The sequence below is a fragment of the Schistocerca americana genome, chromosome X (genome assembly GCF_021461395.2).
Source record: "Schistocerca americana isolate TAMUIC-IGC-003095 chromosome X, iqSchAmer2.1, whole genome shotgun sequence".
Classification (NCBI taxonomy): Eukaryota; Metazoa; Arthropoda; class Insecta; order Orthoptera; family Acrididae; genus Schistocerca; species Schistocerca americana.
Genome location: NC_060130.1, coordinates 295,390,412 through 295,418,120, shown reverse-complemented (window position 1 = coordinate 295,418,120; position 27,709 = coordinate 295,390,412). Strand labels below are relative to the sequence as shown.

The 27,709-nt window shown below is 36.1% G+C and overlaps 1 protein-coding gene across 2 annotated transcripts in view; it reads right to left on the bottom strand.

Moving 5' to 3' along the window:
* Positions 1-3,381: 3,381 nt before the first annotated feature.
* The window catches only part of LOC124555291 (organic cation transporter protein), a 656,605-nt gene continuing 632,277 nt past the window's right edge, over positions 3,382-27,709 (bottom strand). Inside the window, exons 6-11 of one of the 2 annotated variants that reach the window (XM_047129164.1) lie at positions 19,554-19,722; positions 13,756-13,989; positions 10,478-10,692; positions 8,089-8,279; positions 4,932-5,147; positions 3,476-4,508 (exon numbers count right to left, since the gene is read on the bottom strand). In XM_047129164.1, coding sequence (XP_046985120.1) covers positions 4,935-5,147; positions 8,089-8,279; positions 10,478-10,692; positions 13,756-13,989; positions 19,554-19,722 — 1,022 coding nt within the window. In that variant the 3' untranslated portion in view covers positions 3,476-4,508; positions 4,932-4,934. Of the gene's footprint in view, positions 5,148-8,088; positions 8,280-10,477; positions 10,693-13,755; positions 13,990-19,553; positions 19,723-27,709 lie in introns of both variants that reach the window. The other variant, XM_047129163.1, reaches the window with a different exon arrangement.

The window sequence follows — 27,709 nt, the reverse complement described above, 5'->3', positions numbered from 1 at the left end:
CACAAAATCTACGAACACATCTTTTTATTCGAGTAATTTTTCTCTTCTGCATGAAAATAGTGCCTCTTAACTAAAGCAAATATACTTTATTTCCTTCTTGCAATTTGATAATTTATACAGTTGTGTTATGAGGAATACATTGTCCTTACTCTCCTCAGATGAAGTAGCTTCAGTGCTTACATGATCTTAAATTTCATTTAATTAGTTAGTAGAATATCTGTAAAGCATTTATGATATGTTTACAATTTGCTGACAGGAGTTACATTTCCTTTAAGTTTACAAGAAACCTGATCATAGTATTTGATAAAGTAACTATCAAAATATGTTGTTTTAATTATGATATGTAAATATGATTTATTTTCTAATTAATAGTTTGCCCAGTTTATTGTGTAATGCTGTGAAGTGCCTGAGGATGCACCCAGTAGAAAAATAATTACAGTAATCATATGTCAATCTCTACAATACTTTATCATTTCAAATGAGAATGTGTCAGTCTTTGTAGATTTTAGTTGTGTCTGATAAGTATTGGACAGAAACTTCTTCGAACTTTGTAAGATAGACAACTTTTCAACATTTGCAAATAACAGCTTCTTTTTATTTATGCATATATTGTCTCTGTTAAAATGTTGTATGAATTCTCTGAGCAACTAAATGAACATAACATTATTTCTTTTTCACAAATTTATCCTCTTTCCACATGGTCAGAAGTTGTATTACAAGAGAGTAGCTACTTACAGATGCCTTATATCCTTAGGAAAAAAACTACATCACACTGTGGGATGTGCAAACAGGCTTGTGTGTGTGTGTGTGTGTGTGTGTGTGTGTGTGTGTGTCAGCAGCATTCATGGCTGGACCTTCAACAGGGGAAACATAAATACTGTATTATAACACTGGCCATGTACTAATATTAGCATTCTATCATTACTAAATACTCATACTTGGAAGAAGTAAACATTGATCCCTTTCACACCTTTAAACCACATAAGAACTTTTCAGTATTATTCATAATTTATAATCGTCCTTGGAAACCATTCTCATATGCCATGCTAGTTACTAAAAATGTGTGGTACTACACTACATTGTTGTTAAGGAATAGTTTTCATTTGATTTTTTTGTTAATGTTTTCAGGATTTACAAGCAACAATGCATTTACTTACAATTTAATAATTTTTGGAATGTGTATTGCAGAAAAGTGTATAACAGTAACATTAGCACTTTTTATCCCAATTATCCACAGTGAAGCTATGTGATAGAGAGAATTGTCAGAAATGGTTGTGTCTTGATATATTTTACTTTCTTTCATTCTTTTACATAAAAATTCTGTGCAAAGAACATGCCTATGAAAAGGTATGCTATTTCAATATTTGATTTCCACTTTGTGTTGGTCCACATTTTCAACATTTCCACCTACAGCTGCATTGGCCTTTTAGCTATGGAAATATTACTTTATCCATACACATACATTTCTTTATCTCCATTTTCAATGTCTCAACATTCTATCATTTACAGGAAATTAAAGGACTGCTTGTGCGTCAAAGGTTGCAAGTGTGTGCTGTGGCCTATCTCTAAGTAGAACTATTCATAGAATATCACAAGAGGTAACAAACAAGAAAATACAGTGTCTGTGGTTGCATTCTGCAAATCATTTTCTTCTCTGTACAGCAAAAGGATAAAAAAAATGAATAAATGAAATGATATTCTGGAAGAATTATGACTACAAGTTCTCCACATGAAACTACACACTTTCCTGTATTAGCTAGAAAGTTCTATAAAGTAAGTAATTAAAATGCTCTTCAAATGTATATGTTCTATTTACAGTCAGTATTGTGAGGCAGCTTATCTAAATACCATATGATGTTTTTATAAATAAAACCAGATTACTACTTGGAAGGTCTGATACCACAACAAAACCTGACATACTTTGGACTCATCTTGAGAAGACATGATTCACTGGAAAATATCTTAATACTGGGGAAGACCAAAGGTACAAGGAGAAGAGGCAGCAAAGGATGAGATGAATTGTTGACATCATAAAAGTAATGGATTTCAAACTGGAAAGTCTTATGGAGATGCAGCAGGACAGAAGAAATTTATATGATTTATCTCATGTGGTCAGGAAGAGTCAAAATTGATTAAACAACTAGAGAGAGAGAGAGAGAGAGAGAGAGAGAGAGAGAGAGAGAGAGAGAGCTATTTTTATTTACATGTCTCACTGAACTGTTTGGGCATCTCACATGTATAATAAATTTTGTGTCAGTTGGGACAAAAGTTACAGCATGCACACTGTATAGACAGGATGATAAATGTCCCCATTGAAACTGATCTATTTCATGTTTGGCAGTTATATTTGGCAATTCACAGGAAATAAATGAAATATCTGTGAATATATATGAGTATTACAGAAGATATAGGTATTAGTAAAAAAACCTAATGGGTGCCACCACTAAAAATTAGAGGAAGGGCTCCAATTTATGTGTTGGTTTTTGGAGAATGCAGTGGTATACTTGCAGCAGGATGGGCTTTATACTAGTGTCTGATTATATGTGATAATTTAAGACTGTGTGGGAGTCTGAGAATCTGAGCTGAATAATCTCTTTTCATGGCTGTGTTCTTCCAGTTGAGCCATCCAAGCATACCTCGTGGGCAGACACACAGATTTTAGTTTTCATTTCTCTCTAAGCATACTTCATGGACAGGTTCACAAACCTTAGTTTCCATTTCTTTCCCTGTTCCCAGTGTTTTGTGTGGTAAATTTTACTTTATGTAGGCAATGAATACCTTGTGTACATTAGATTTCACAATTTCTTTCTCCACATGAAACTATATACTTTCCAGTATTAGCTACAAAATTTCTATTAATATAGAATGCTTGAGAATAGCACTTGCATTAATCATTGTGTAGCACAACAATGTGTTTATGTAATTTGTACATAAATGCTCCAAATTGGAGAAAAATACTTTATTGATTTTCTTAATATTTTACTAGTATTTATGGCAGGAAATTCTGAAAGTGTTCATAGCTGGCATTTCTTCTGTTTCAAGAAAGCAGTCATTAAATAATGCCAGTACAGTGCAGTTTGTGTATACAAAATATGTTGAAATAGTTTATGGAAAGCAAGTACCAGTTCCCTATGACACAGAGAGTCGTAAATGAATATCAAGAGGCTCAATGCAGGCTTATTAATGATAAAAGAGAGACAGATTATTTTGTGTTACTTGGCTGCTGTAACTGAATAGAAAATTAGAGGTAAGAACTGCAGGAAGGTCACACTAAAATGTGAGAACACAAACTACAGGGATATTTGCTATGATAGTTAAAATTTACTCTATTTTAATTGTGATGTCCATAAAATATTGTAGGAGGCTCTTATAAAACAATGTTTCCAGCTATATTATCTAATGAATGGTACCATATAAGGCATAGAGCACTCTTTGGTTTCTAGAGAATTAGGCCAACATCATGTCTTTTATAAGACATAAACTAATAACACATACTTTATTGAATTTCAGAAACTAGATCATAAGAACTACATAATAAACGAAACTTAATCGAAAGCTAAAAGCTTAATCCTTACTTCAAAGTCATTTTAAATATCACAATATTCTTAATGTATAAATGTAAAAGTAAATAGGTAATACCAAGGGTCAATACTTATTTCTAAGCCGTTTCAAATACTGTGATACTTTTAGTTATCATGATCATATTAAACGCACAGAAGGATAATTATTTTACTACATTATGGAAAGTATTGATTTGAATTTATGTAATATCATTTTCACAGTATCGCAATCACATGATCTTAAATAAATCATGTGTATTAGGTTCTTTTGTGCTCATGGCAATCAGGGTATAACATATTTTACACTGTGATTCAAAATAAATATGTCAATTTTAACAATGTGGTATGCCACACTGTACCACTGAGAGTAAAGTTAAAAATAATAATAAAGAAAGAGGATTTCCAGATGCAGAATTTGAAACATACTGAAATAAGTCATTAGTTGCACATTATTTAACATGCGCCACATCTGCAATTGGGTATCTTTCACTGTGCTTCTGAGTGTGCTGACTAGGCACATGAGACTGTATACATCATGACTTTTTCCTGCATCATGATACAAAAGATAATCCTTGCCTTGATGAAAATAAAACTGCTGAGATTATATGGCAGTAGACAGTATTGGAGCAATGGGTAGCTCAAAGAGTGAAATTAAATTTTGGGGCAATTAGTAGCAGATTCATATTTATGTAAGATGTAACTGCCTCCAGTACGAAGCAAACATAGTGCACTGACTCATACTTAATTAGATCTGATTATGTTGCTTTACAACTTTTGTTGACAGTTAACATTAAGAACTGATTACAATTATACCTTTTGATGTAATATATTCTGTGGATTATGCATAAACCATTCTTGTTTCCCCATAAGCCTCTGTTTTCTAGTGTCTTTCTTGTGGGTATTGTGGTTGACAGTTTTCTTAACATTTCCAATATGTTATAAAACCAGCTGCAACAGATGGTTTATTGACATACAAAATCTTCCTTTCATAGTTATTTACATGTTTTTCACAGTCTATCAACAGAAAAGAAACACAAACTGAACCCGTAAGAAACTGCCTTGTGCTATGATATTCACCTTCCACACAGTCCTTTCTGTGGACCAATTTCTAGTGTATATGATTGCTAGTCTATAAAATATTTAGTTGAAAACAAAAAGTTAAGAGGTCACAGTACATATAATATTATTTTCCCTTATGGGCACACTAATTTCAGAGACAAAAGTTTAATACTTCTTTGTATTTCATTCACTGCTATTGATTAACTAATAAAGATAATCCACACATTTGTTCAGGACAGAAAGTATTTCAACTGAAAATATTTGTACTTTATTTTCATTCACACTTTGAACAAGGTTTGTGAAATGAAATACCATTCATTCCATGCTAGCCAGAGGAACTTCATATTTTTCTTTGCTTCTTCCAAAACAACTTGTACATGCTGTGTCTCCTTCCCCAAATTTCTCACCATCTTCTAAAGTTTGAGGCATTGGTTTATTCAGTGTTTCTGGGAGTAAAAGTGATAATAAGCCTGAAGCAATGGCAATTGTGGCAAAGATGACAGAAGGTAGCTTTTTATCAAAGGAGTCCTGCAAATTAAAAAAGAAAAAAATGTTACACATATAAGATAACTTGCACTTAAGGATCAGTTTACTCCTTTGCCAAAAGTATATTTTAATTTACACTCAAAGAAACTTGTTGCTAATATAGAGAATATCATATTATACTTACATATAATTTATTAGGTCATATGTGTAGTGTGATTAATATATTGAAATTCAGAAGCATATGAACCATATTAAACTCAAAATTTTCTATGAAGTTAATGTTATTTGCAATTGAATATGATGTAATTAACAGAGAATTTTAGATTCATTTTATGTTATCACTACTGAAATGAAGCTTGCAAAACTGGTGTCAGAATTCTGATAAAATTAGCACAGCAATAAAACACACTTTGATAGTTCATTCATTCTGAAATCAATATACCTTTTTAAAATAATTGCTTTACAGGATCTTTTATAAATAATTGAACATGTTACACCAAATGAAAAGTCACACAAAGCTCTGTGGGCTGTAAAGCATTAGGGGATAGGCTAAATTTCTGTTGTGAAGTGTATGATACTGAGGATTAAATTCACAGTCTGATACATAAATGGTTTTGTGATATGTAGTACATTTGGTTATATAAATTAAATGTTTCCTTTTGAATTGACAGTGATTAATGTAAACATTTCTTTTAGTTATTATCTGACATATACACAAGACATAATCAACTTTAAAAAAAACATTTTATTTAAAGAAATTCAACTGAAATTTTTAATTTTAAAAAGTCACCATTTTTTTGAACATCCCATTATAAATTAAAATTTAATGTAAAGAAAAGAAAATAATTTTTTGCATTTCTATTACAGTTTCACAATATATTCACATTTACTGTAATTCACTTCTGTTTTGGAAAATTTATGATAGTTCAAAAAGTTTTTTTGTTTCGTTTTAGTAAATTCATGAGCCAAACCATAATCTGCAAATAACCTCATAGCATGCTAAAGAATTGGTTACTTATTTCTTGTAAGTTCTTGTAACCTCATGTAAACAATGTGAGATCTGATCAGTCAATTACTCTTGTCTTTCGTTATGGACCAATATCAACATTGTAGTGGAAATGAGTTTGAAAAATTTTGTGAAAATATCAAGCCAAAATATGGAAGAGAATAAATAATGAGATACAAACAACTATATGTTTCATTTAAGTAAACATAAGTACCTGGGACCTGCTGGACAATGATGTAAATTATTTACCACTACCTTCAAGAAAGATGAGTATAAAAAATTAATTCTTTTATAAACATTCTGCCCCTGCTTGAATTAATAAGTGGCAAAATATTAATGTGCTTACTAGAAGTGCACTTCACTTACTGAAATTTATACAACTTGTAAAATGAACTGTGTAATTTGTGGAAGTAGTTGAATGTTTAAAAAATTTTAATTAAGTTTCTAATTAGGAGAAGGGAGTCTACAGAGTCTATTAGCAACCTTTTTCTTTGATTACATTTTGACCCTTTACCTATCTGTCTGTTAATGAAATGTGAAGAAAGTTATGTTGAATAATGTGGCTTAAACTATCTAGACTTATTTCTATGGTGCTGTGATATCTTGATACTAAATTTTGCTGCTGATTTATTCAGAAATCTCAGTATACAACAATCTAATATGACTTATGTAGAATTAACTGTCAGAGCTACATCTACATATATACTCTGCAAATCACTGTGGAGTGAACAGCAGAGGATGAATGCCTTGTACCAATTATTGGGATTTCTTCACATCCGATTCACATATGGAGTGTGGGAAGAATGCTAGTTTGAATGCCTCTGTGCACTGTGCAATTATTCTAATCTTATCCTCATGATCTCTGTGTAAGCAATATGTAGGGGCCTGTAGTGTATTCCTAGAGTCATAGTTTAAAGCCTGTTCTTGAAATTTGTTAGCAGATTTCCTTTGATAGTTTATGTCTATCTTCATGAGTGTGCCAGTTCAGTTTCTTCAGCATTTCTGAGACACTCTCCTATGAATCAAACAAACCTGTGACCATTCATGCTGCCCCTCTGTGTATATGTTCAGTATCCCCTGATTGTCCTATTTGATACAGGTCCCACACTCTGGAACAACACTCTAGAACCAGTTACACAAGTGATTTGTAAGCAGTCTCCTTTGAAGATTGACTGCACTTCATCAGTATTCTGCCAACAAATGGAAGTCTACCAATTGCTTTACCCACAGCTGGGCCTATGTGATCATTCCATTTCATATCCTTACAAAGTGTTATACTTGGTATTTGTATGAGTTGGCTGATTCCAACAGGGAATCGTTGGTAATATAGCCATAGGATACTACCAGTATGTTTTTTCATTTTGTGAAGTGCACAGTTTTATATTTTCAAAGAAAGTTTCCAAATATTTGCACCACTTTGAAATATTATCAAGATCTGACTGAATATTTATGCAGCTTCTTTCAGACTGTACTTCATTATAGATAACTGCATCCTCTGCAAAAAGTATGGGTTTACTATTAACATTTTCTGCAAGGTCATTAATATACAAGATGAACAGCAAGGGTTCCAACACACTTCCCTGCGGCACACCCAAAGTTTCTTCTGCATCTGATGATGACTCTCCATCCAAGATCACATGCTGCATCCTCCATATCAAAAAGTCCTCAAACCAGTCACAAATTTTGCTAGAGACAGTATGTGATTGTACTTTTGACAAGAAGTGTAGGTATGGTACAAATTGAAATGCTTTTTGGAAATCAACAAATACTGTATCGTTGTGACTGACTTGGTCCAAAGCTTTCAGTATATCATATGAGAAAAGTGTGTGTTGGGTTTGACATGACCGATGCTTCAAAATGTGAAACACTGCTCTGTTATAGATCTAAACTGCTAATTACACAGACAATTCTGTTTCAGAACATTATATAGCAAAATGAGGGACTGTTTGCTTCTCCATTGCATTATGAGTAACTCACCAGAAGTGTGATTAGAGGTGTCAAAGCACCACTGAGACGTGCACACATACTGCCAACACCCAATGCTGTATTGCGCACTACTGTGGGAAAAAGTTCTGCTGTATAGTTGTAGATGATAGCAAATGATCCTGCTATGAAAAACTTTCCAAGCATAACTACTGTAACTGCAGAAACACTTCCTGTTGCTGTCTCTGGAAGTACAATAAATAATTCACATTAAAATTATATGAAAAATATAATATAACTCTGTATGAAGGCTATCATTTAAGAAAACTTTTAAATGCAATAACAGAATAGTTTCTAAAAATTAAATTATCATTTTCTACAAAAAAATCACTGTAATTCTCAGTTGTCAGACTGAAATTAAATGGCACTGCAATGATCAATTCATATTTAAAAAATAAAATAGTTCCTAATGTTACTCTTATTCATCTGCTGCTATAAACTGAAAGCCATTCTGTTTGTTTTTACTTATTGTTCAGTCCCTTATTTTATCAGAGGAAATTAGAACTAACCTCAAAATTATTCAAATAAAAAATATATATCAAAAAAAGAAAGCCAATTTATTTGCTGACATACCCATCTACTACAGTTCTTTTTGTGGTCAATCTGAACTGGTTGATATATGACTGACCATTTAAAATGGTGTGTAGTGATAGAATAAATGTATGATTTACTTGAGTACTATCAGCAATGAAATTCAAAATGTGTTTCAAATACAAGAATTTGTAGAAAACCATACAGTAAAATCACTTTACTAAAATCTGTAGCAGTAGAATATACACAGTCATAAACACAAATTAAAAGTAAACCAGTGTATTGACTATGGATACAAATGGTCTTTGGAAGATCAAAATGATGTTCCCAGTTGTCTCCTGTGTTACAGCAATAAGCAGCTAAGAGAAAGCTGAAGTGTAATTAAGTATTTAAATAATAATAATAATAATAGTTATATTAATAATTGCAAAGAACTATGGAATCTGAGATTAAGTAAATGATGTTAAAGGCGCGGGAATCATGGAGGAATAAGAAAAGTAAGAAAGACGTGAATTTGCAGAGCAAACAGTATAGCTTGACTGCTAGGTTTCAAAATGTGCTCTGCAACATAGTTATAAATATCTGTAAAATATCCACTATCTAGAGTGAACACCAAGAAGTAGGAATATAGCTTAGAACTGGTGAAAATGCCTAAATACTGCTAAGGAAAATTAGAAGTAAAACAGCTGAAAATAACAAATTCAAGTGAAAAAGGTGTTTCTTGCCATGTTCTGGAACTTATTGCTCCATGGTTTTTATTATGTTTGCACCTCAGGTTCGAAATATAACTGAAAACGAATGCACTCTACTTGAGACATATTAATTTGTTAACTGCTCTATTTCCCTCTTAACAAAGCATTCTTAATTAGATATCATGTTTACCACTAATATGTGTATTTCTTCTTGCCAGTTTTTCAAAATGAAGCATACATTTTATATTTTTCACTTTTATTGATAGACCAAATGGTATTTTCAAGCACTGGTTAATGTTTGTGTATGTTACCATTATTAACTCTTTTTCCAAGTTTTCCTCTTATTTTTCTCTTTTTAATCTCTTACTTTCTTTCATAATATGTATTTTGTTTTTCACTACCACTGTTATAATGTAAAATGATAATACTCTTACATTATTCATATAGTTGTTATAGCAAAGTATGGAATAATTTTATATGAAATGCAGACTGTTGGCCAGGATTAAAAAAAATAAGACCTGACAAGTTTCTCTGATCTTGCATAAATTTGCTAATACATTAGGGCACCAGTAACTACCTTATACATTATAGAGGATGATCACAAACATTATGTACAAATTGTTAGAGTGTTACAGGGTAGGTCATACTAAGAACTAATTGCTAAGAAAACAATTCCATATGTTGCACTGTTTCAGTGTTAATCAACATTGAAATTAGCCAATCAGGCCATTATACATGCAATTTCAAGTGGCTCACCAGCCTTTTGTTTGGGTTCAATCCTTACTGCCATCTCATATCCAGTTTTTGTATTGCTCTCTTGTTCAGTTTTAGGAAACCAAAGGAAGAACACATCCGGTGAAACTGTTCCTGGTGGGCCACTTCAATTTGCTTGTGCAACTACTTGATTGGCTAACTCCAGTGCTAATTAACTCAGAAAAAGTGTAGCATATCAATTTTTTTTCTTAACAGTTATTTCTCAGCACAACCTACTCTGCAACAACCTTACAAGCTTTCCAGACTGTTTCTGAGCACCCTGTGTAACTACATTAGATTTATGGACATTGGGTTATGTTATATACTATAGTATATACTCTGAGCAAATAGAATATAATGTATTTGCTTTTGTGAATAGAGAAATTTAGAAAACACTGTTGACATACCTTGTGGAATGTAGCATGCTATGATACAGCATATCCCACCCAGCAGCATCAGTGAGCTTATAAGCGAACGTCTTCCAGTACGGTCCATCAACAAAATAGTCATGATATAACTGGGTATTTCTACCAACCCAAGAATGAATAAAATTAAATATGGATTTCCTGCAAGATTCCCTGTGTTCAGGGACAAACCATAGTATGCCAGGCTATTAGCAAACCTGCAAAACAGAGACCATAGACCTCGCAGATAATATTTTTGTGATTCATTGTATTTAAATGAATTATGCATTATGAAATTTCTAAAAGAACGGTAATATCTGTATTCAAACCAAAATATGCATCCACAAGCAGAATATTCCAGAGAAAAATGTTTGGAGCAGTGAAAGACCATACCACTGGAGACTGGCATATCCAAACGATAAACAAGAACTCTATGGCCTAATTGAAGAACCTGACAATGTAGCAAGAGAATGAGATTCTAAGATGATGTGGAATAGAACTTAAATTTACTTGCAAATTTCTCATTGGAGAGAACATTGTAAAAACAGACAAGTTTGGGAAACATTATGTCAGCAGCAAAGAGATTATGTAGCTTGTAATTCCTTAATAATAAATAATAATTGTATTTAATTTTGGAAAATAATTATAATTTTGTATGAAATGCTACTTTTAAGTAGGTGTCTGTGTTATATTTCTAAGAGATTCAGTGTATTTCCTAGTCCTTAATGAAAGCCTCAGTCTTCTTTAGTTGCTTCATTTACTGAAACATTTTTTTCAGAATTTTACATTACACTCATCAGCAACTGAAGAAGATATAGTTACTGTATTGGAAAGAGAATGTGCCAGTCACTATAGTGACTTGCATATAATGTGAGTGGGAGTTCATCAGACTTTGTAGTGGTTTTGCCATGATAGTCAGACATAAAATTGGCAAGAGGTATGATATCACAACAGTCGATTGTCACCAAATCACAGGTGCCTGTGCATGGGACAATCCACCTCTAAGATCAAGCTGTCACTGTGATTTTCATGTGTCATCTTGTCAATGCTGCACCACAAATACCTTACTTTGAGGAGATTTACCTCTAGACATATCAACTACCATATGCAACAGCATGTTAATAACAAGAGTTGCCATCAACTACAGATAGTGTAACAGAAGAGAGAGAGGTCATAACAGTAAATTATAACTTCAGTGCTGGTCAACAGCAACCAGTGAGTTGCCATACAATCCAGAACCAGTTTCACATTATAGAAATCAGAGACTACAGTCCCACATCAGTACCTATGCTCATCACATGTTACAGGGAACACATACTTTAGCCTGGGAACAGTAACACTATCACTGGACGCCCAAAGTGTGAGAAAATGTTGCCTGGTCTGATGAGTCATAGTACATATTGGTAAATGGTGATGACAGGATCATTGAAAACTATATGAAGTAATGCACCCTCTTTCGAGGATGAGCATGAAGTTAGATATGTGTATATGAAGAAAGAAATGGTATCTGTTGCCCAGAAAAGAATTCTTCAACATTCCTTCAAATAAGTTGCATCAATAGTATGAAAAAGGTGGCTATGATATCTAGTAGTGCCCCACATCATCATGTGAAGCATTTATTTAGTATGACATTGAATAATGCCCATTGGGAGATTGTTTTCACCTCTACAGTATCACATGGGGTCATTACTACAGTTCACAAGGAAGCAAGACTTATTGGAAGTTTCTGTTCTTTACCAATTGGCATGCCATGCACTGTATTGTTGAACTCATTGTAACTGGCTGTATCTCTGATTTGATAAAATACACAAATTACATGCATGAAGCATCCCCATTTACTTATTTCAAATTCTACAATTCTGTGAAAAAAAAAAAAAAAAAAAAATTCTGCATGAGGCGTACTGATCTGCGGTGTAAAGTTTGGTTGGTTGTTTTGAGGAAGGAGACCAGACAGCTAGGTCATCAGTCTCATCGGATTAGGGAAGGATGGGGAAGGAAGTCGCCCGTGCCCTTTGAAAGGAACCATCCCAGAATTTGCCTGGAGCAATTTAGGCAAATCACAGAAAACCTAAATCAGGACGGCTGGATGCGGGATTGAACCATCATCCTCCCGAATGCGAGTCCAGTGTCTAACCACTGCGCCACCTCGCTCGGTGGTGTAATGTTTCCCTCTGAGTAACACTAGTGCAAAATGTTGAACTCTCTCTGTGCAACAGTTTGTGTGTCTCCATGGTTCTTGTGAGGAAGCTGATCAGCACATATGTAGACTAATTGGTTCAAAATCCTAATCATTTATATGCTTCAAATATTCTTTGTATTTCAAACAACTTTCACATTTTCTTCATGATGTTACACTGTTCACAAACCTGTTCAGAGAAGTGGGTATAGTGATTACTGCTTGACACTGTGTTTATTCATCAGTTAATCAATTGGATTTACATTAAATAATATATACAGTCTCCAAAAACATCAGTTCAGTTCACAGAATTATCACAAGGAGTAGTTAAGGGTGCTTGCTTTTATTCCAGACAAGATGTCTGATTGCCAGTAAAGAAAATTTTCAGTAACTTGTTAGCAACCATAATGAGGAGTCTGCTAACAAGGTACAGGCAGTTTCAATGGTAACCACTCAGTTCATCAATTAATTTTGTAATAAAACTAATTATTGTTTATAATGTTAATGATGTCACTATGTTACTGCTATACAATATACGACTTCTACACATCTTAATTCCGTAAAGATTACCAGTGCAAGTAAAAAAGACAAGGAATTATTTTATGTACAGTGCTTAAGTAATTGTGGATTTATATGTTTATGTCAATTGTATTAAACTGTGAATTAAAGTGAATTCCACAGTTGAAGATTTCTTAGCTTCTGTTGTGCTAAATAAGTTTGTCATGAATATTAATATAAACATGTTAATTTTTGTATTTCACATTTTATTTTGTATTATGTCCCACATCAAGAAGGATCTCATCCCAATTGGTCTATAAAATAAACAGAGTATCTCTTTTAATCTAATGTATTGTTGGGAATGTTCCTCCCATTTCTTGAACATTAACCCATACTATGCTGTAATACACTTTATTCTTTCCTTTTACACGCAAAAAAAAAAAAAAAAAAAAAAAAAAAAAAAAAAAAAAAAAAAAAAAAAAAAAAAAAAAAAAAACCTCAGTCATTTGAGAACTGTTGTTTCTTTTCAAATGTACTACATAATTTCAGTTATGTCAATAAAAAAAATCATGGAAAATGTAGAAATTATTTTGATAAGATTACGTACCAGTTGAGACAAACATTGAGTGTTTTATTTCTGAGATTTGGCGTTTTGAACAAATCTAATAGGCTATATGCAACAGTTTCTTGCTTCTGTGCAGACAGTGCACCTTTAGAAACGAAGTGTGCTATATCCACTTTTTCTGAGTTGCTATTGACTTGTGCACCACGATCAACGATCTTCACTGCTTCAGTGACTCGCCCTTGAGCCCATAACCAGCGAGGCGATTCATCAATAAGCCTGAAAAATAAAAATGAGCTCTCAGACATTCTCCAAAAAAACTGAGCTACATAAGGAGTCCTATATGCTTAGAGGTAAATTCTAGTAGAAAAGAAAGTAATGAAATGGACTAAGACTTCCAACAACTGCAAAGTCAACTAGGCCACATATTACTGAAATTATATTATTAAAAGGATAGTTGTCACTCAACATACAGTGGAGATGACACACACACACACACACACACACACACACACACACACACACACACACACACACACACACACAGCCGGCCGAAGTGGCCGTGCGGTTAAAGGCGCTGCAGTCTGGAACCGCAAGACCGCTGCTGTCGCAGGTTCGAATCCTGCCTCGGGCATGGATGTTTGTGATGTCCTTAGGTTAGTTAGGTTTAACTAGTTCTAAGTTCTAGGGGACTAATGACCGCAGCAGTTGAGTCCCATAGTGCTCAGAGCCATTTTGAACCACACACACACACACACACACACACACACACACACACACACACACAGGGGTAGAGGAAAAGGAGAGAAATATACAGACGGTGAGCATTGGTGGAATAGAGGGCTGTGTAGTGCTGGAATGGGAGGGAAGGGGCTAGGTGGGTAAGGACAATGACTAATGAAGGTTGAGGCAAGAAATGTTATGGGAAGATAGGGTATACTGCAGGGAGAGTTCCCATCTGTTCAATTCAGAAAAACTAGAGTTGGTGGAAGGATCCAGATGGCACTGGCTGCGAAGCAGTCATTGAAATGAACAACGTCATGTTGGATGGCATGCTCAGCAACAGGGTGGTCCAGTTGTTTCTTGGCCACAGTTTGTGGTGGCCATTCATGCAGACAGGCAGCTTGTTGGTTGTCATGCCCATGTTGAATGCAGCACAGTGATTGCAGCTTAGCTTGTAGATCACATGACTGATTTCACAGGTAGCCCTGCCTTTGATGGGATAGGTCATGTTTGAAACTGGACTAGAGTAGGTGGTAGTGGAAGGATATATGGTCTTGCATCTAGATCTATTACAGGGATATGAGCCATGAGGCAAGGGGTTGGGAGCATGGGTTGTGTAGGGACAGACTAGGATAATGTGTAGTTTTGGTTGGTGGCAGAATACCACTGTGGGAGAGGTGAGAAGGATATTATGTTGCAAATTTCTCATTCAGGACACAACAAGAGGTAGTTGAAATCCTGCCAGAGAATGTAATTTAGTTGCTACAGTCCTGGGTGGTACTGAGTCATGAGGGGAATGCTTCTCTGTGGCTGGATGGTGCGACTTTGGGAGGGGGTAGGAGACTGGAAAGATAAGGCATGAGAGATCTGTTTATGTACAAAGTTGGGGGGGTAATTATGGTCTCAGTGAGACCCTCAGTACATTTCGAGAAGGATTGCTCCTTACTACCGATGAGACAGCCATGGGTGGCTGGGCTCCATTCCATACAGCCTAGCCACCCAAGGCTGTTCCTATGATGTGACAAACCTATTTCCGAGAGACATACAATTGTGCCCCTTGTAAACGTATTTATTATTTGACAAGCAAACTGCAGACCAGCCTGCAGCAGGAACTAACTTACAAGGGGAGACCATGACGTTGGGAATGCAGATTTACTTCAAACATTGTACGCTTTTAGTAGGCCATTAACACAACATAATGTGCAAGTAGTAGGGTGCACTAATCTGACAATCCTGAGAAAATTGCAAGAGAAGTTTTATGCATCTATTATGTAACTGATATTTCTGCGTGTAGGGGCCAGACATTAGAGTTCATGGTGGGCAAGTGTTTAGCATCTGAGCATCATAAGCTGATGGTTCAGTCTTAATTTTTAATCTATATTTTTTCATCACTAGTCATATTATTTAATTTATGACATATGAGAGGTAACAGAATTTTAAAAAAAGCATCATGTGTATTTGCATGAAGTTTTAGTGAATTTCATGTTACTTGACTACTTACTAGTTTTAATTAAATTTAATTATTAGAACAAACACATTTATAGCTATTGACAAATAAATGAAGTGTCATGTGGAGTTTTCCTGAAAATGTATGCCTGTTGCAATTTGCAAAATTCCTTATACATGCAATCTGGTAGGGTACCTGGAACTACTTTGCACCTTGACACTTTGAGCTGCAGACACAGAGGCAGGCCCCATTTAGCAGTTAATCTGCATGGTGGTGGGATATTGCTAATGCAGCAAGAACAAATAGTGTAGGTGCAATTTTTTGAATATCACAGAATTTACACTTGTACTACAAAAACAAAGGTTTGAGCAGGAGTTGAACCATCTCCTCATACACGTACATTTTACAAAGCTCAAACATATTAACATGAATATTAACATCTGGCACCTGTGCACAAATACATCATTTATTTAATAGATGTGTAAAACTCTTCTTGCACTTTTCTCAGAACTGCCAGAGTAGTACACCTTGCTACTTGCACATTATGTCGTTTCAATGGCCTACTAAAAGTGTACAAAGTTTGAAGTCAATGTGTGATCTCAATGTTGTGGCCTTCCCTTATTAGTCACATGAGTAGGTGCAGCTATGTTCCAGTTGAATATTGTGTACTTTACTACTTCTCCGTGCAAGTATTGAAAGTTATCGAACAAAATGTTTCAGTGGCAGTCACTATGGTTTGGTCTCAATGGCATTAAATTTAGAGATAGTTATAAGAAGAAATGTTTGACAGTGCTGATGGTAATGGAGACAGAATGTACAATGAAAATGTTAAAGTTGTGCAAGTAAATTGTGTCCAAATGACAGTGGGTAGGAATGATGTGAAGTGGAGGGGGACTGAAGTATCTAGAAGCACTGCACACACAAAAAGTATCTCATTGATGATATGGATAAATGTGTTATTAGAAAATACTATTTGTGATACTTTGATCAACAGAAAGAAATAACAACTTTGCAGAAAATTCACAGCTTTTGTTGCTCAGAAATGGACTTAGAGATTAGTAAGCAAACTTTGGGAAAAATTATTTTATCAATGGGATTTGGTTTTAAAGGCTACCAGAATAAATGAGTCATCGTGTATACAAACAAGACAACTTAGTTTCACAAAAGGTAGATGAAATTAGTTTGTAATGAAAAAATGAAGCAACAGAATTTAGACAGTTGTAACAAAGCAGATGGATTCTTCCCCCCTGTTACATTTTCCTTCCTACCAAATTTTTATTTTATTTTATTTCATTCATTTATTTGCAGATATCTTCCATATTATCACCTATATGGTCTGTGCACACTACTAAATTCTCAAATATCAACTCAGGCCTTAGCCAACTTGACTTTATTAACCAGTACCATCATTTTCTTAATCAGAATCTGTTGATGTAATTAGATAGTTTACCAAAAAACTGTGCTAATTACAAATACCAGTAATTGCAAACTTTGGTATCATTGTTCACATGTGAACATATACCCAGTTACTACCTTTCAGAGAGAAGAGGAAAAAGAGAGATAAATAATTATAGCACTTATACTGCTAATGTTGGAGATATGATAGTAGCTTTTGCCCTCATTTGGTTTCAGAGTAATTAACAGTCTTATCTAAAACATTGTTACTGAAACAGAATACCAAATTTTGGTAAAACAGGCAGCATAATTCACCAGCAATAACTGTTTTATCTAAAAAGTCACCAGTAAAAATATCATGTTCCACTATTCAGTTATTCAGAAACAGCAATCTTTAACTGTAACTTGTAAAAACCCAGCAAATGAACATAGCTGAATTTATTGCTAATTTTTGGAATCTTACAAAAGGAAGCCTGCTGGGAGCCATTTTAATCAGTCTGCAGATGTGAATAATGTGAGCAAGATCAGTGCCTCAAATTAACGCAGTGTACCACAGATGAGTTAACGCAAATTACAACTTGTACAGTGTGCTGAGTTTTAGCTAAAATCCATGTCCATGAGGCTACTCAGCGACTGTTTCATTTGATTGACTGTGAACTTGTAATTAGTTTCATGGAATGTGTTAACCTTCTAATAATCCCTTCTGCAAACTGTGACAATAGTATCAAATTGTGAACTGTGTTATTTCCAAATTATGTTTACTGTGCATATCATTTTATTTTGATATGAATAGCTACCTGAAAGGTCAGTGTAATTGATGAATGTGTTAATGATTCCCTTGCCACAAATGACTTATTGTGAATCAGGGCATTTATGTTAGATTAGTGCACTCAAACAGCCTTTGTCTTTATAGGTCATCAATTGAGTGTAGTATGTGGATGAAACATTGTCTGTGCTTAAATTAGAGTGAATGAGACTTGATTTGGCAATAAACATTAGGTTATTGGATATCAAAGTGCCATTAAAGCGTTTTGGACTGTAAACCTGGAGTGGAAAATGTCACATGAAATAGTCTACTTTCGCCAATTACTTTTCAGCCAGATTCAACAGAGATGCAGGTTACCAGAGGCATATTAGCTCAGATAAATAGGATAATGTTACACATTTGTTGTTTATTCAGACAAATTGATGATTCATATATGTTATGCTGTTAATTAAATGTTCTTAGAGTATGTGAGCAGTATTGTTATGAAGAAGTGCAGGTCAATGTTTAATTGTTGAGCCATTCAGGGTATAAACTTGTAGCACATTAAACCACTCCATTTGCAAGAATACTGGACTGAGCACTAGTACTACTTCCTTCCCCTGTTTCTTGGCCATAAACACAATGGTACTGCCACTCTGGTTACGTTTACAGTTCAGTTTGGCATTTAATACTTGCTTATGTTGTACACTTTAATGTGTACAAGGCATACTGACACTTGCTTTCACAATTCCTCTTTGTTTGTTGGTTCTTCACCAATTGAGCTTGGTGTAATTAATGTTATCCTAACCACTAATTACAAGTGTACAAGTGCACTGCTCTACACATCACTTTAGTTTGTATTTATACAAGCTATTCTTTTTGGATGCTGCACTTGCACAATCATTAGTGTCTAAGGCAGTTGACAGATACTCCAAAAATCTATGTCAGAGAAGGACACATGAAGCAGCTGATTGTGTTTATTGCAGTGGCACATTTTGTATAGACAAAACAGAAATGTGGGAATAACTGTATATGGTGGCAAACAGAAAATGAATACAATGAAGTGTAGCAGAGAAGATGCAGATTATTACTGAACAGATAAAATTAACATTATAATTTCAAAATTAATTTGTAATAATAAAATGAGAAAATAAGTTTGGAGCAGAAATTAAGACAATCTACTCAGTAGAACCAAGTATTTGTATTTGTTTCCTGTTTAGTAACATTATTTATAAACACCATGTAACTGTTGAAGTTATTTGTTTTCTGCACATAATACTTGAATATTTGGAGACAAGCCCCATATGAAAGTGAGAAAAGCTGCAAAAGTAGTTGAAGCAGCATAATCCTGGTACTTATATTTATAACTTTGTTTACAAACAAAGAAACTGGTGCCAATATTGATCTAAATTCTATTTTCAAATAACTTAAGTTATTTTACTCATTTACACCTATAATGTATTGATAGTAAAAATAGAAAAATTTTCTGTAATGTATTTTTTTTTGGTCTTGCAGAAATTAGACTGCACTTACCACCAGTGTGCAATGAGAATTGTACTGTGTAGTCCATATATAACTTGAAGCAGTGTGCTGTCTTTTATAAAATATCCCCAAAATGCAACCATCATAACACCAACAGCAAACATGGCTTGGAATGTTACCCCACAGATGGTTCTTTTTGATGGGCCAACTATTTCCATTGCTGATAAAGAGGAAAAAATAGTTTCAGCAATATAGCTAAATTAAAAATGCATAAGAACATTCCCAATAAACATATAAACATACAAGATTTTAGATGTGGTAGAGAATAGAGAGTAGAAGAAGCCATTAAAGATGTATAGATGCTAAAGTACAAAATAATTTATAGAAATTCTGTTTTATGTTTTGATCTGAATTGATATTTACACACATCAAAATATTTGTGTAACATTATAGGCATGTCTTCCAGGCATTTTAAACTCACTACAACATAAACACTATTTAGAAGAAAAACAATGTTAATTTCCCAGCAGTTGATTTATTGCCATTATTGCAGTTTTAGTAGCTTTAGTTTGTGCTGATATCATTCTTGTGTTTGTGAACAGTAATATGACACTATAATTGTATCAAAAGTTTGTTGCTACTTTTACTTGACATTTAATAATTGGTAATCTTGCATGAAAACCTATGAAAATTCAGTGATTATGACTTACAATATAAGTTGCCAACATTTCTTTTACAGGATTTTATGAATCCGAAATGTGGACTTATTACCACTTTCATGGACCACATTGTTGTTTTCTTGTTTCTCATTTCTCTTTGGGTCTTGAAAATCATTAAAGGCCCTTTTTAGATTCCATTAGATAACAAATATAGTTTAACAGCTATCAATAAATAAGGAAGACATTTATTGTGGATAAATAGTGAAAGAAAATGTCACACAAAGAATTAACTAACTCTGCCAACAGTGAAATACAGTATTGGTGAATAACTAGAAATTTGTAGAGTGAGCCAAATGTACAGTGGAATTAATTCATGATAAATTAATACTGTTTGTAGTCTGGGACTGGAAATGAGATATTTGTCTTTCATGGGCCATACTCTATCATTTAGGGCATCTAAGCATATCTCACAGACTGAACCAATTCTTCAAGTCACTAGTATCTTTCTGTTACACTTTCAAACTCAAGGGTCTTCTTTCTCTCCTGCTCTATTATCAAACTTAGACTAAAGGTGTGAGATAGAATAGCTTAGTCAGAGCCCAAGAATTGGTTGCAGAATGAAACTTTTACTCTGCAGTGTGCCATGCACTAAAGTGGACATTTCAGACAATTTAAAAGGGGTGGTGTGATATAACACCCAAAACAATAAGCCACACACAATGTGGAAACCGGATTGTAACCTACATATGAATGTAGTCTCATGAGGGGAACCCGCTATATGTCCCTCTCTGATGCAGTCCAAACATTGCAGGGTGAAATAAGAATGAAAACTGTAGTGAACCACATAGATCTACACCTCAGATCAGAGTGTGCAGTAATAAGCCATGCCACATAACATGGCAGATGCAGCTAGAAGTTCAACAACTGTTGGACACCACCACTTGTGGATGTGTGTGCAGCGTCTTGTCCATGCACTGTACCAGCTGGCAGATAGATTTTAGAGATTGGTATAGCCAGCTTTAATTCAGTTACATGTTTACCTTTGCGTATGTGTTATCAGACTGTTATTGTCAGCCACTATGTGACTAATGTGCCCATTATAATAAATTGTTCTCAACATTTAATAAAGTTATTTGTATCAGTTATTGTGTGGTGTTCTCTTGCAGGATTAGAACAGTTGCTTTCCACATTTTGGCACGGCATAGGGACTCTGATTCATATGTTGGTGCAGGAACAGATGGACCTCATCACTGTCATGTAACAGGCTTTGCTGGTGTTGCTCTCCAAAAATTCAGCTCTTGCTCCATTTCTTCTCAGTTTGTGCTATTCAATAAAGTGGCAGAAGATTGGTAGGCATGCAAACACCACCTACAGTAGCATTTTCATACTTTCAGTGTTACTGATGCAAAGGTATGCCATGTACTGTTTTTGTCATGGATTTCTTCCACCTTGTATCAGGCATTCCAGCAGTTGGCCCCATTGCAGGAGCCTTACTCATTGTCATTTGACATTTGACATCTAACATTCATTGATGGCTTCATATTATTGTTTCTGCATACACATCATGGTCACTAGGGTTGAATTTTACCATTGGAAGAAGCAGCACCATCAGTCTTACCATTCCTGGGCCATGACCCTCCACGGTGGCCTTAGTTGCAAGTGCCATTTTGTCACAGATAAGGCAAAAGAGTCAAATGCAGACATGGTTCGTGATGTTATCATCCACTCCACCCCAGATAAGAAAGTCTGGTAATGGGCCCTCCAGAGGTTTTGTTACTTGCACAGTTGTATGAGGTTTCACAAGCCACTGGTCAGCAACTGGAAGCCTGGTGCAATGTCACAGTGGTGCAGGGAGGCCCGGCTGTATTCGGGGAGGACAACATCATGGCACTGCAAACTGGCCGATTCAGCAGCTCCTGCACAGCATGTATACACTGTTCCACCTGCCACCCGCAGTTGCCATCATGTGTGTTGGTTTGGTCCAGACATACTGATCTGCGCCTTCTGTCTTAAGTGTCAGAAAAAAGGCCACACTGTGGCAGTCTGCCACTCAACTGCTCAGCTGTACAGAACACAGCATCAGAGAACATAATATGGATGTTCAGGAAGTGTTGTGGTCAGAGCTGGTTCCCAACAAGTTTTTTATTGAAGTTTAGGTTCTCTCAAGGCAGCTGCATCTGGAGGTGGACACCAGCATGGTAGTTTCTCTGCTTAATGCCCAAAGATCTTCAGACCTCATCTCTCATCAGCTGTCACAGGGAAACAGGCACCTCAGGGGATAAGGTAAACAACAAATCCGTTTGCTTGGGCAGTTCACTGAGGAAGTTACCTATAAATCAGTGACTCAACCTATTACCTTTATAGTCATTCATGATGCTAGCCCAGCAAATCTTTTCACGTTTGATGTCTTTTATGCCTTTGGCTTTTCAGTTACCGACTCAATACAGTTGGTATCTGTTGAGGTCCTCTATCAGTCTTTGGAATCTCTGTGTTCATAATTTCAGGATATCTTTGCGGGAGGTCTTGGGTGCTCACAGACTTCCAAGTCCTCATAACCTTGAAGCAGTTGGCTTGTCCTTCATTTTTTTATGCTAGATAGAGTCCCCTGGCTTACACGTCAAGGTGGAGCTGGACTAGCTTGCCTCTCACGGGATTGTGTCTCTCATTTTCTCTAGTGAATTGGCCACACCCCCTTCACTGTTAAGAAACCATCTGCTAAACTGGACCTTTGTGGTGATCTTAAGGCCCCTAAGAATTTGCAGTCTGTGATCGACATATACTTGTTGCCACATCCTGACAAAATTTTCACATGCTTAGCAGGGGGTCAGTTCTCTTCCAAATGTGATCTTTCCATTTACCCCTGGATGATGAATCTAAGCATATCATGGTCATTAACATGCCATTCAGCCTTTATAAATACCAATGGTTGATGTTCAGGGTGGTTAGTGCCCCCACAATTTCTCAATGCTGTTTGGAACAGGTCATGTCCAGTATTCCACACTGTTTCAACTTACCTGGATGACATCGTCATTACAGGATGTACTATGAGCTACCATCTGCACAACCTCCAGGCCCTTTTTTTCAAACTTTTCCATCCATCCATTGAGTATTTGGCCCCTGCTATCTCAAGTCAGGGCATTCAACCCACGGAGAGTCTTTGTGCCGTTACAGACCTGCCACATCCTTTGTCATTTTGTGAACTGAAGGCTTTTTTGTTAGGTAAAATTGCCTATTACCACCAGCTCATTCACAAGCCATCCACCACTGTGCACTCACTGCATCTCCTATGCAGAGGTGTTCCCTTTATCTGGTCTCCGGTGTGTGACCACACCTTGACCGCACTGAAGGAACACCTCTGGTTGGCTCCATGTCTAGCTGCCTTTGATCCCATAAAACTATTAATTTTGGCTATGGATGCCTTTCACCATGGTGATGAGGTGTTCCTCTTGTATTGGACTGCAGATGGCTTGGAGCAGACACTGGCATTTGCATCCAAAACTCTCAGTCTACTATTCTCAGATCAATGAATGTCTGGCCATTGAATATGTGGTCACTAAATTTCACATTTTCTTATGTGGCACCAAATTTGCATCTAATTATGGACCACAAGCCCTTACTTTTGTCATTCAGTTCATCCATCCAGATGCCTGATAAGGCAGCACACATGTTGTATTGGTGGGCCCTTTTCCTCTCCAAACACAACTGAGGCATTCATTTTTGCCCCATGGGGTACCATGCCAATGCAGGTGCCTTATCCCAGCTGCCTGTTGGCCCCCAGTTTGATCAAGAGGAGCTCATGTGCTTTCATCTGCATGTCTCCTCCTCCTGAGTGGTAGACAGTTTTCTGACCATGAGTGCCCAATTTGCCAAGGAAATAGCAGCCAACCCCATCCTGAGGCACACAGTCTGCCTCATCCAGCAGGAATGGTTTTCTCATCCTCTGGGCCACTTCTCTGATCTACTTTGCAACTTCTTTGTCTTGTACCACTGTCTTGGATGAAGTCTTTATCATCTCAATGGACAATGCAGCTCACTTGGTGGTCATTCACAGGAGTTTGTGGTGGGAAGTTTTACAGCTGTTACATGAGGGACACTGGTGTGCTTCCCATACCAAAGTCTTGGCTCACAGAAATGTTCACTGGCTCAGCATCAACCAAGAGCTGGAACACTTGGTTGCTGCTTGTTGCCAGTGTGCTAGTTGACCCGTGGCTCCCAGGTCATTGTTCTCTCTGTGGTCTCCAGCAACCCAGCCCTGGGAGCACTTCCATCTTGATTTTGCAGATCTGTTTCTCAACATGATCTGGCTGATTGTTATTGATGCATTTTTGCATTTTCCATATGTGGTCTTGTGCCACTCAGCCACTATTGAGGCCATTATTCAAGCTCTCTCCAAAATTTTTTCTTTGGAAGATCTTACAATTACCCTTGTTTCTGACAATGGACACCAGTTCCTGCCTCAGGCATTTCATAATTTCTGTGTATGGTCAAGTATTCACCATGTTTGCTCCCCTCCAGTTCACCAAAAATCTAATGGGGAGGCTGAGCACGAGGTTTGCACCTTTAATACCCAGATGAAAAAATATCTGCAACACGTCCCCCTCAAATAAGCATTAATTTTTCTTTCTGGCAGCCTACCAGATGACTCCTATAGATTCCCATAGCCCAGAGGAGCTTCTCCATGGGCGCCAGCTATGGACACTGCTTCATTTTCTCCATCCTGGATATTGACCGCCACAATGTTCCAGAGTACATGGTTTTGCACCAGGGGTGGCAGTCTAGGCAAATCGTTTTCATCAGCGTCCCACTGGATACCAGCAGTCATCATATGCTGGAATGGCCACCACATATACACCCTGTGAACAGGTGACTGGGAGGTCCAGTGCCATCAAAATCAGTGCTGTGTATGGGGGAGCACCCACTCACTCCCATCCTGGGCACAACACCACGTTTGCCGGTATCCCAGTCACTGAGACTGGCTACCTGCTAGGATCCCAGCCTTCTCTTCCACCTGTGGCAGCGCCTCCACATGAAGAGTGTATGCCTCCACAGCATACAGCAGCAGCTCTGGTGGCATTTCTGTTGGAGTGCATACCCCTCACTGGTTCAATGTCACAGGAGCAGCCTCACCCTGCATTGGTGCAGAAACTGGTCTGGCTAGTTATTCTGAGCCACTGTGTTGCCAGTGTATCCACAGTAAGTTGTTTTCAAAAATTGATAAGTTTTGTTGTGTCAGTCATCCTGTGGTGTTCTCTTGTGGGATTAGAACAGGAAGCTTTTGAGGAAATGACACTCAAAGTTTTGACACCACTTCATCAATATGTGCACATGACATTGAGCTAAGCAAGCACGTAGCATAATGGCTAAGAGCATAGTTTCAGAGTTTTGCACCCCTGTTCAAATACAATCTAATTATTCTTTTTTTGTTTTGTTGTAACAAAAGTATGACAACAATATTGGCAAAATAAATAAGCATTTCAGATCTTGATAAAAATAGAGTTAATCACTACAAATTGTATATAATTAACAGTAACTGAAAATTAAAAACATTTAAGTTCTAGTATTTCAGTTTTTGCTTTGTTTTTTAGTATTATACATTCTGTAACATCAGAAAAACCACTGCATTCCCCAGGGTAATATTTATCATTAAACACTCAAAGTACAAAAAAATGGGACACCATGGGCACTGTATGAAGGTACATATGTGACAGTCACATGTTTAGGTGTAAATGTCATTAGAAAAAGCAACCTCATTAACACTTTTGAGTATCTTGTGAACTAGTGATAATTTTGTGGCAAACTACACATATCGAAGCACATTCTTGACAGCTGGAGTGTGTAGTTGACTATGGATCAAAATGTGTATTTTAGTTGCCTCAGTTCTTCTTGTGATTTCTCTCTGCTGTGTGACAAGAAAGTGGCATTCCTGCAATCAGGAAATCTTTGCCTACTGGTAAAAGTGTAAATTGCAGAGTTGACAGAATGGCATACTCTTTGGTGGAGTTACTCTTAATGAACATCTTGATATTCCAATTTCATCAACAAACAGCCCATTGCATAAGGGGACTGATTTTGTCCACGCCATGAATCAATAATATACAGAAACAGTTCCATTTTTAAATAACTAAACTTCATAAAAAACTAATGATAGGTATCTTGTGAAACTTTTGCAGATTTTTGTTGCTGTTTTCTACACATTCTGATACTATTTCATTAACTGTTATATGTCTTATTGGACTCAAGGATCAGATTTTCCACTGACTTCTTGGAGACAAACAAAAACTGTTTGTAACAGCAAAGGGCAAGCAAACCATACATACTGAACCATTTTCTCAAAAGCTAAAACCTTCAATCGATTGTGGATAAAGGCATGTATTTAATTGCATTACTTCTACAGAAGCCTGCGATGTAGGAGCAATGCAGTTAAAATACATGCCTTTAACTGCATTACCTCTACAGAATCCTGCAATATAGAAGCAATGCAGTTAAAATACATGCCTTGATCCATAATCAATTGCACGCTTTAGCTTTTGAGGAAATACTTCAAAATGTATGGTTTGTTACAAAATTATCACCAGTTCATGAGGTATTTGGTAACATTAACAAGGATGCATTCTCTAATGACATTTACACTAAAAAATGTGACTGTAGCATATGTGCCTTTGCACATTGCTCGTGGTGCTGAATTTTTGTATTTTGAATGTTTTTTTATGATAGAGCTCAACATGGGAAATCTACTGATACTCCTGAAGTATAATAGTAAAATTCAAAGTAAAAATTGAAGTACTAGAATTTATATGTTTTTCATTTTCTGTTACTGTTAATTATATAAGAATATGTTATTGTAAAATCTATTTTTGGCAAGATATGAAATGTTTATTTCTTTGGTCAAAAAGAAAAGAAACACTTGACATTGGATTTGAACACAGGACATAAAAATCAATAGCTATGTTCTTAGCCACTACACTATCAGCTTGCTACGTTCAATACCACATGTGCATATTGACCAAAGGGCATCAAAAATTTGGGTGTCATTGTCTTGAAAACAATTCAGTATTGGCACCTAAGCCAAAACAGGAGTCCTTTATTTCCACTCTTTTTTCACCCCAAGAAGTTTAGACAACATCAGAGAATGACCTATTACCAGTTCCCCTTGTCAATGACATTGTGGAAGCAACCATGTTGTTAACCACTAGTGTGTGGCTCCAGCCAGAAGATGTGCAAGGACAGCACTGGCTGATAACTTTGTTTGTATCCTTACTCACTGGTGGTCAGTAGGTGAATTGTTTTGCAGATTGTTTGGCCAGGGAATGGCCACTTAAAATGAGGGGTGTGACTTTGATGCCATATGTCACATATCCAAAAGAGTGTAGTATACTGGACATTTAACTGACGGTCTATGAGTGCCACAGCAGGTGATCCTGCAGTGGGTAACAGATTACCATCAGAGAGTCAATATTGTCAACAGTCTCCACAGGAAGTCAAGTAAAGGTATTAGTAGAGGCATGGCACACTGCAGATTTAAAATTAGTGCTGTAATTTTCATTGGTT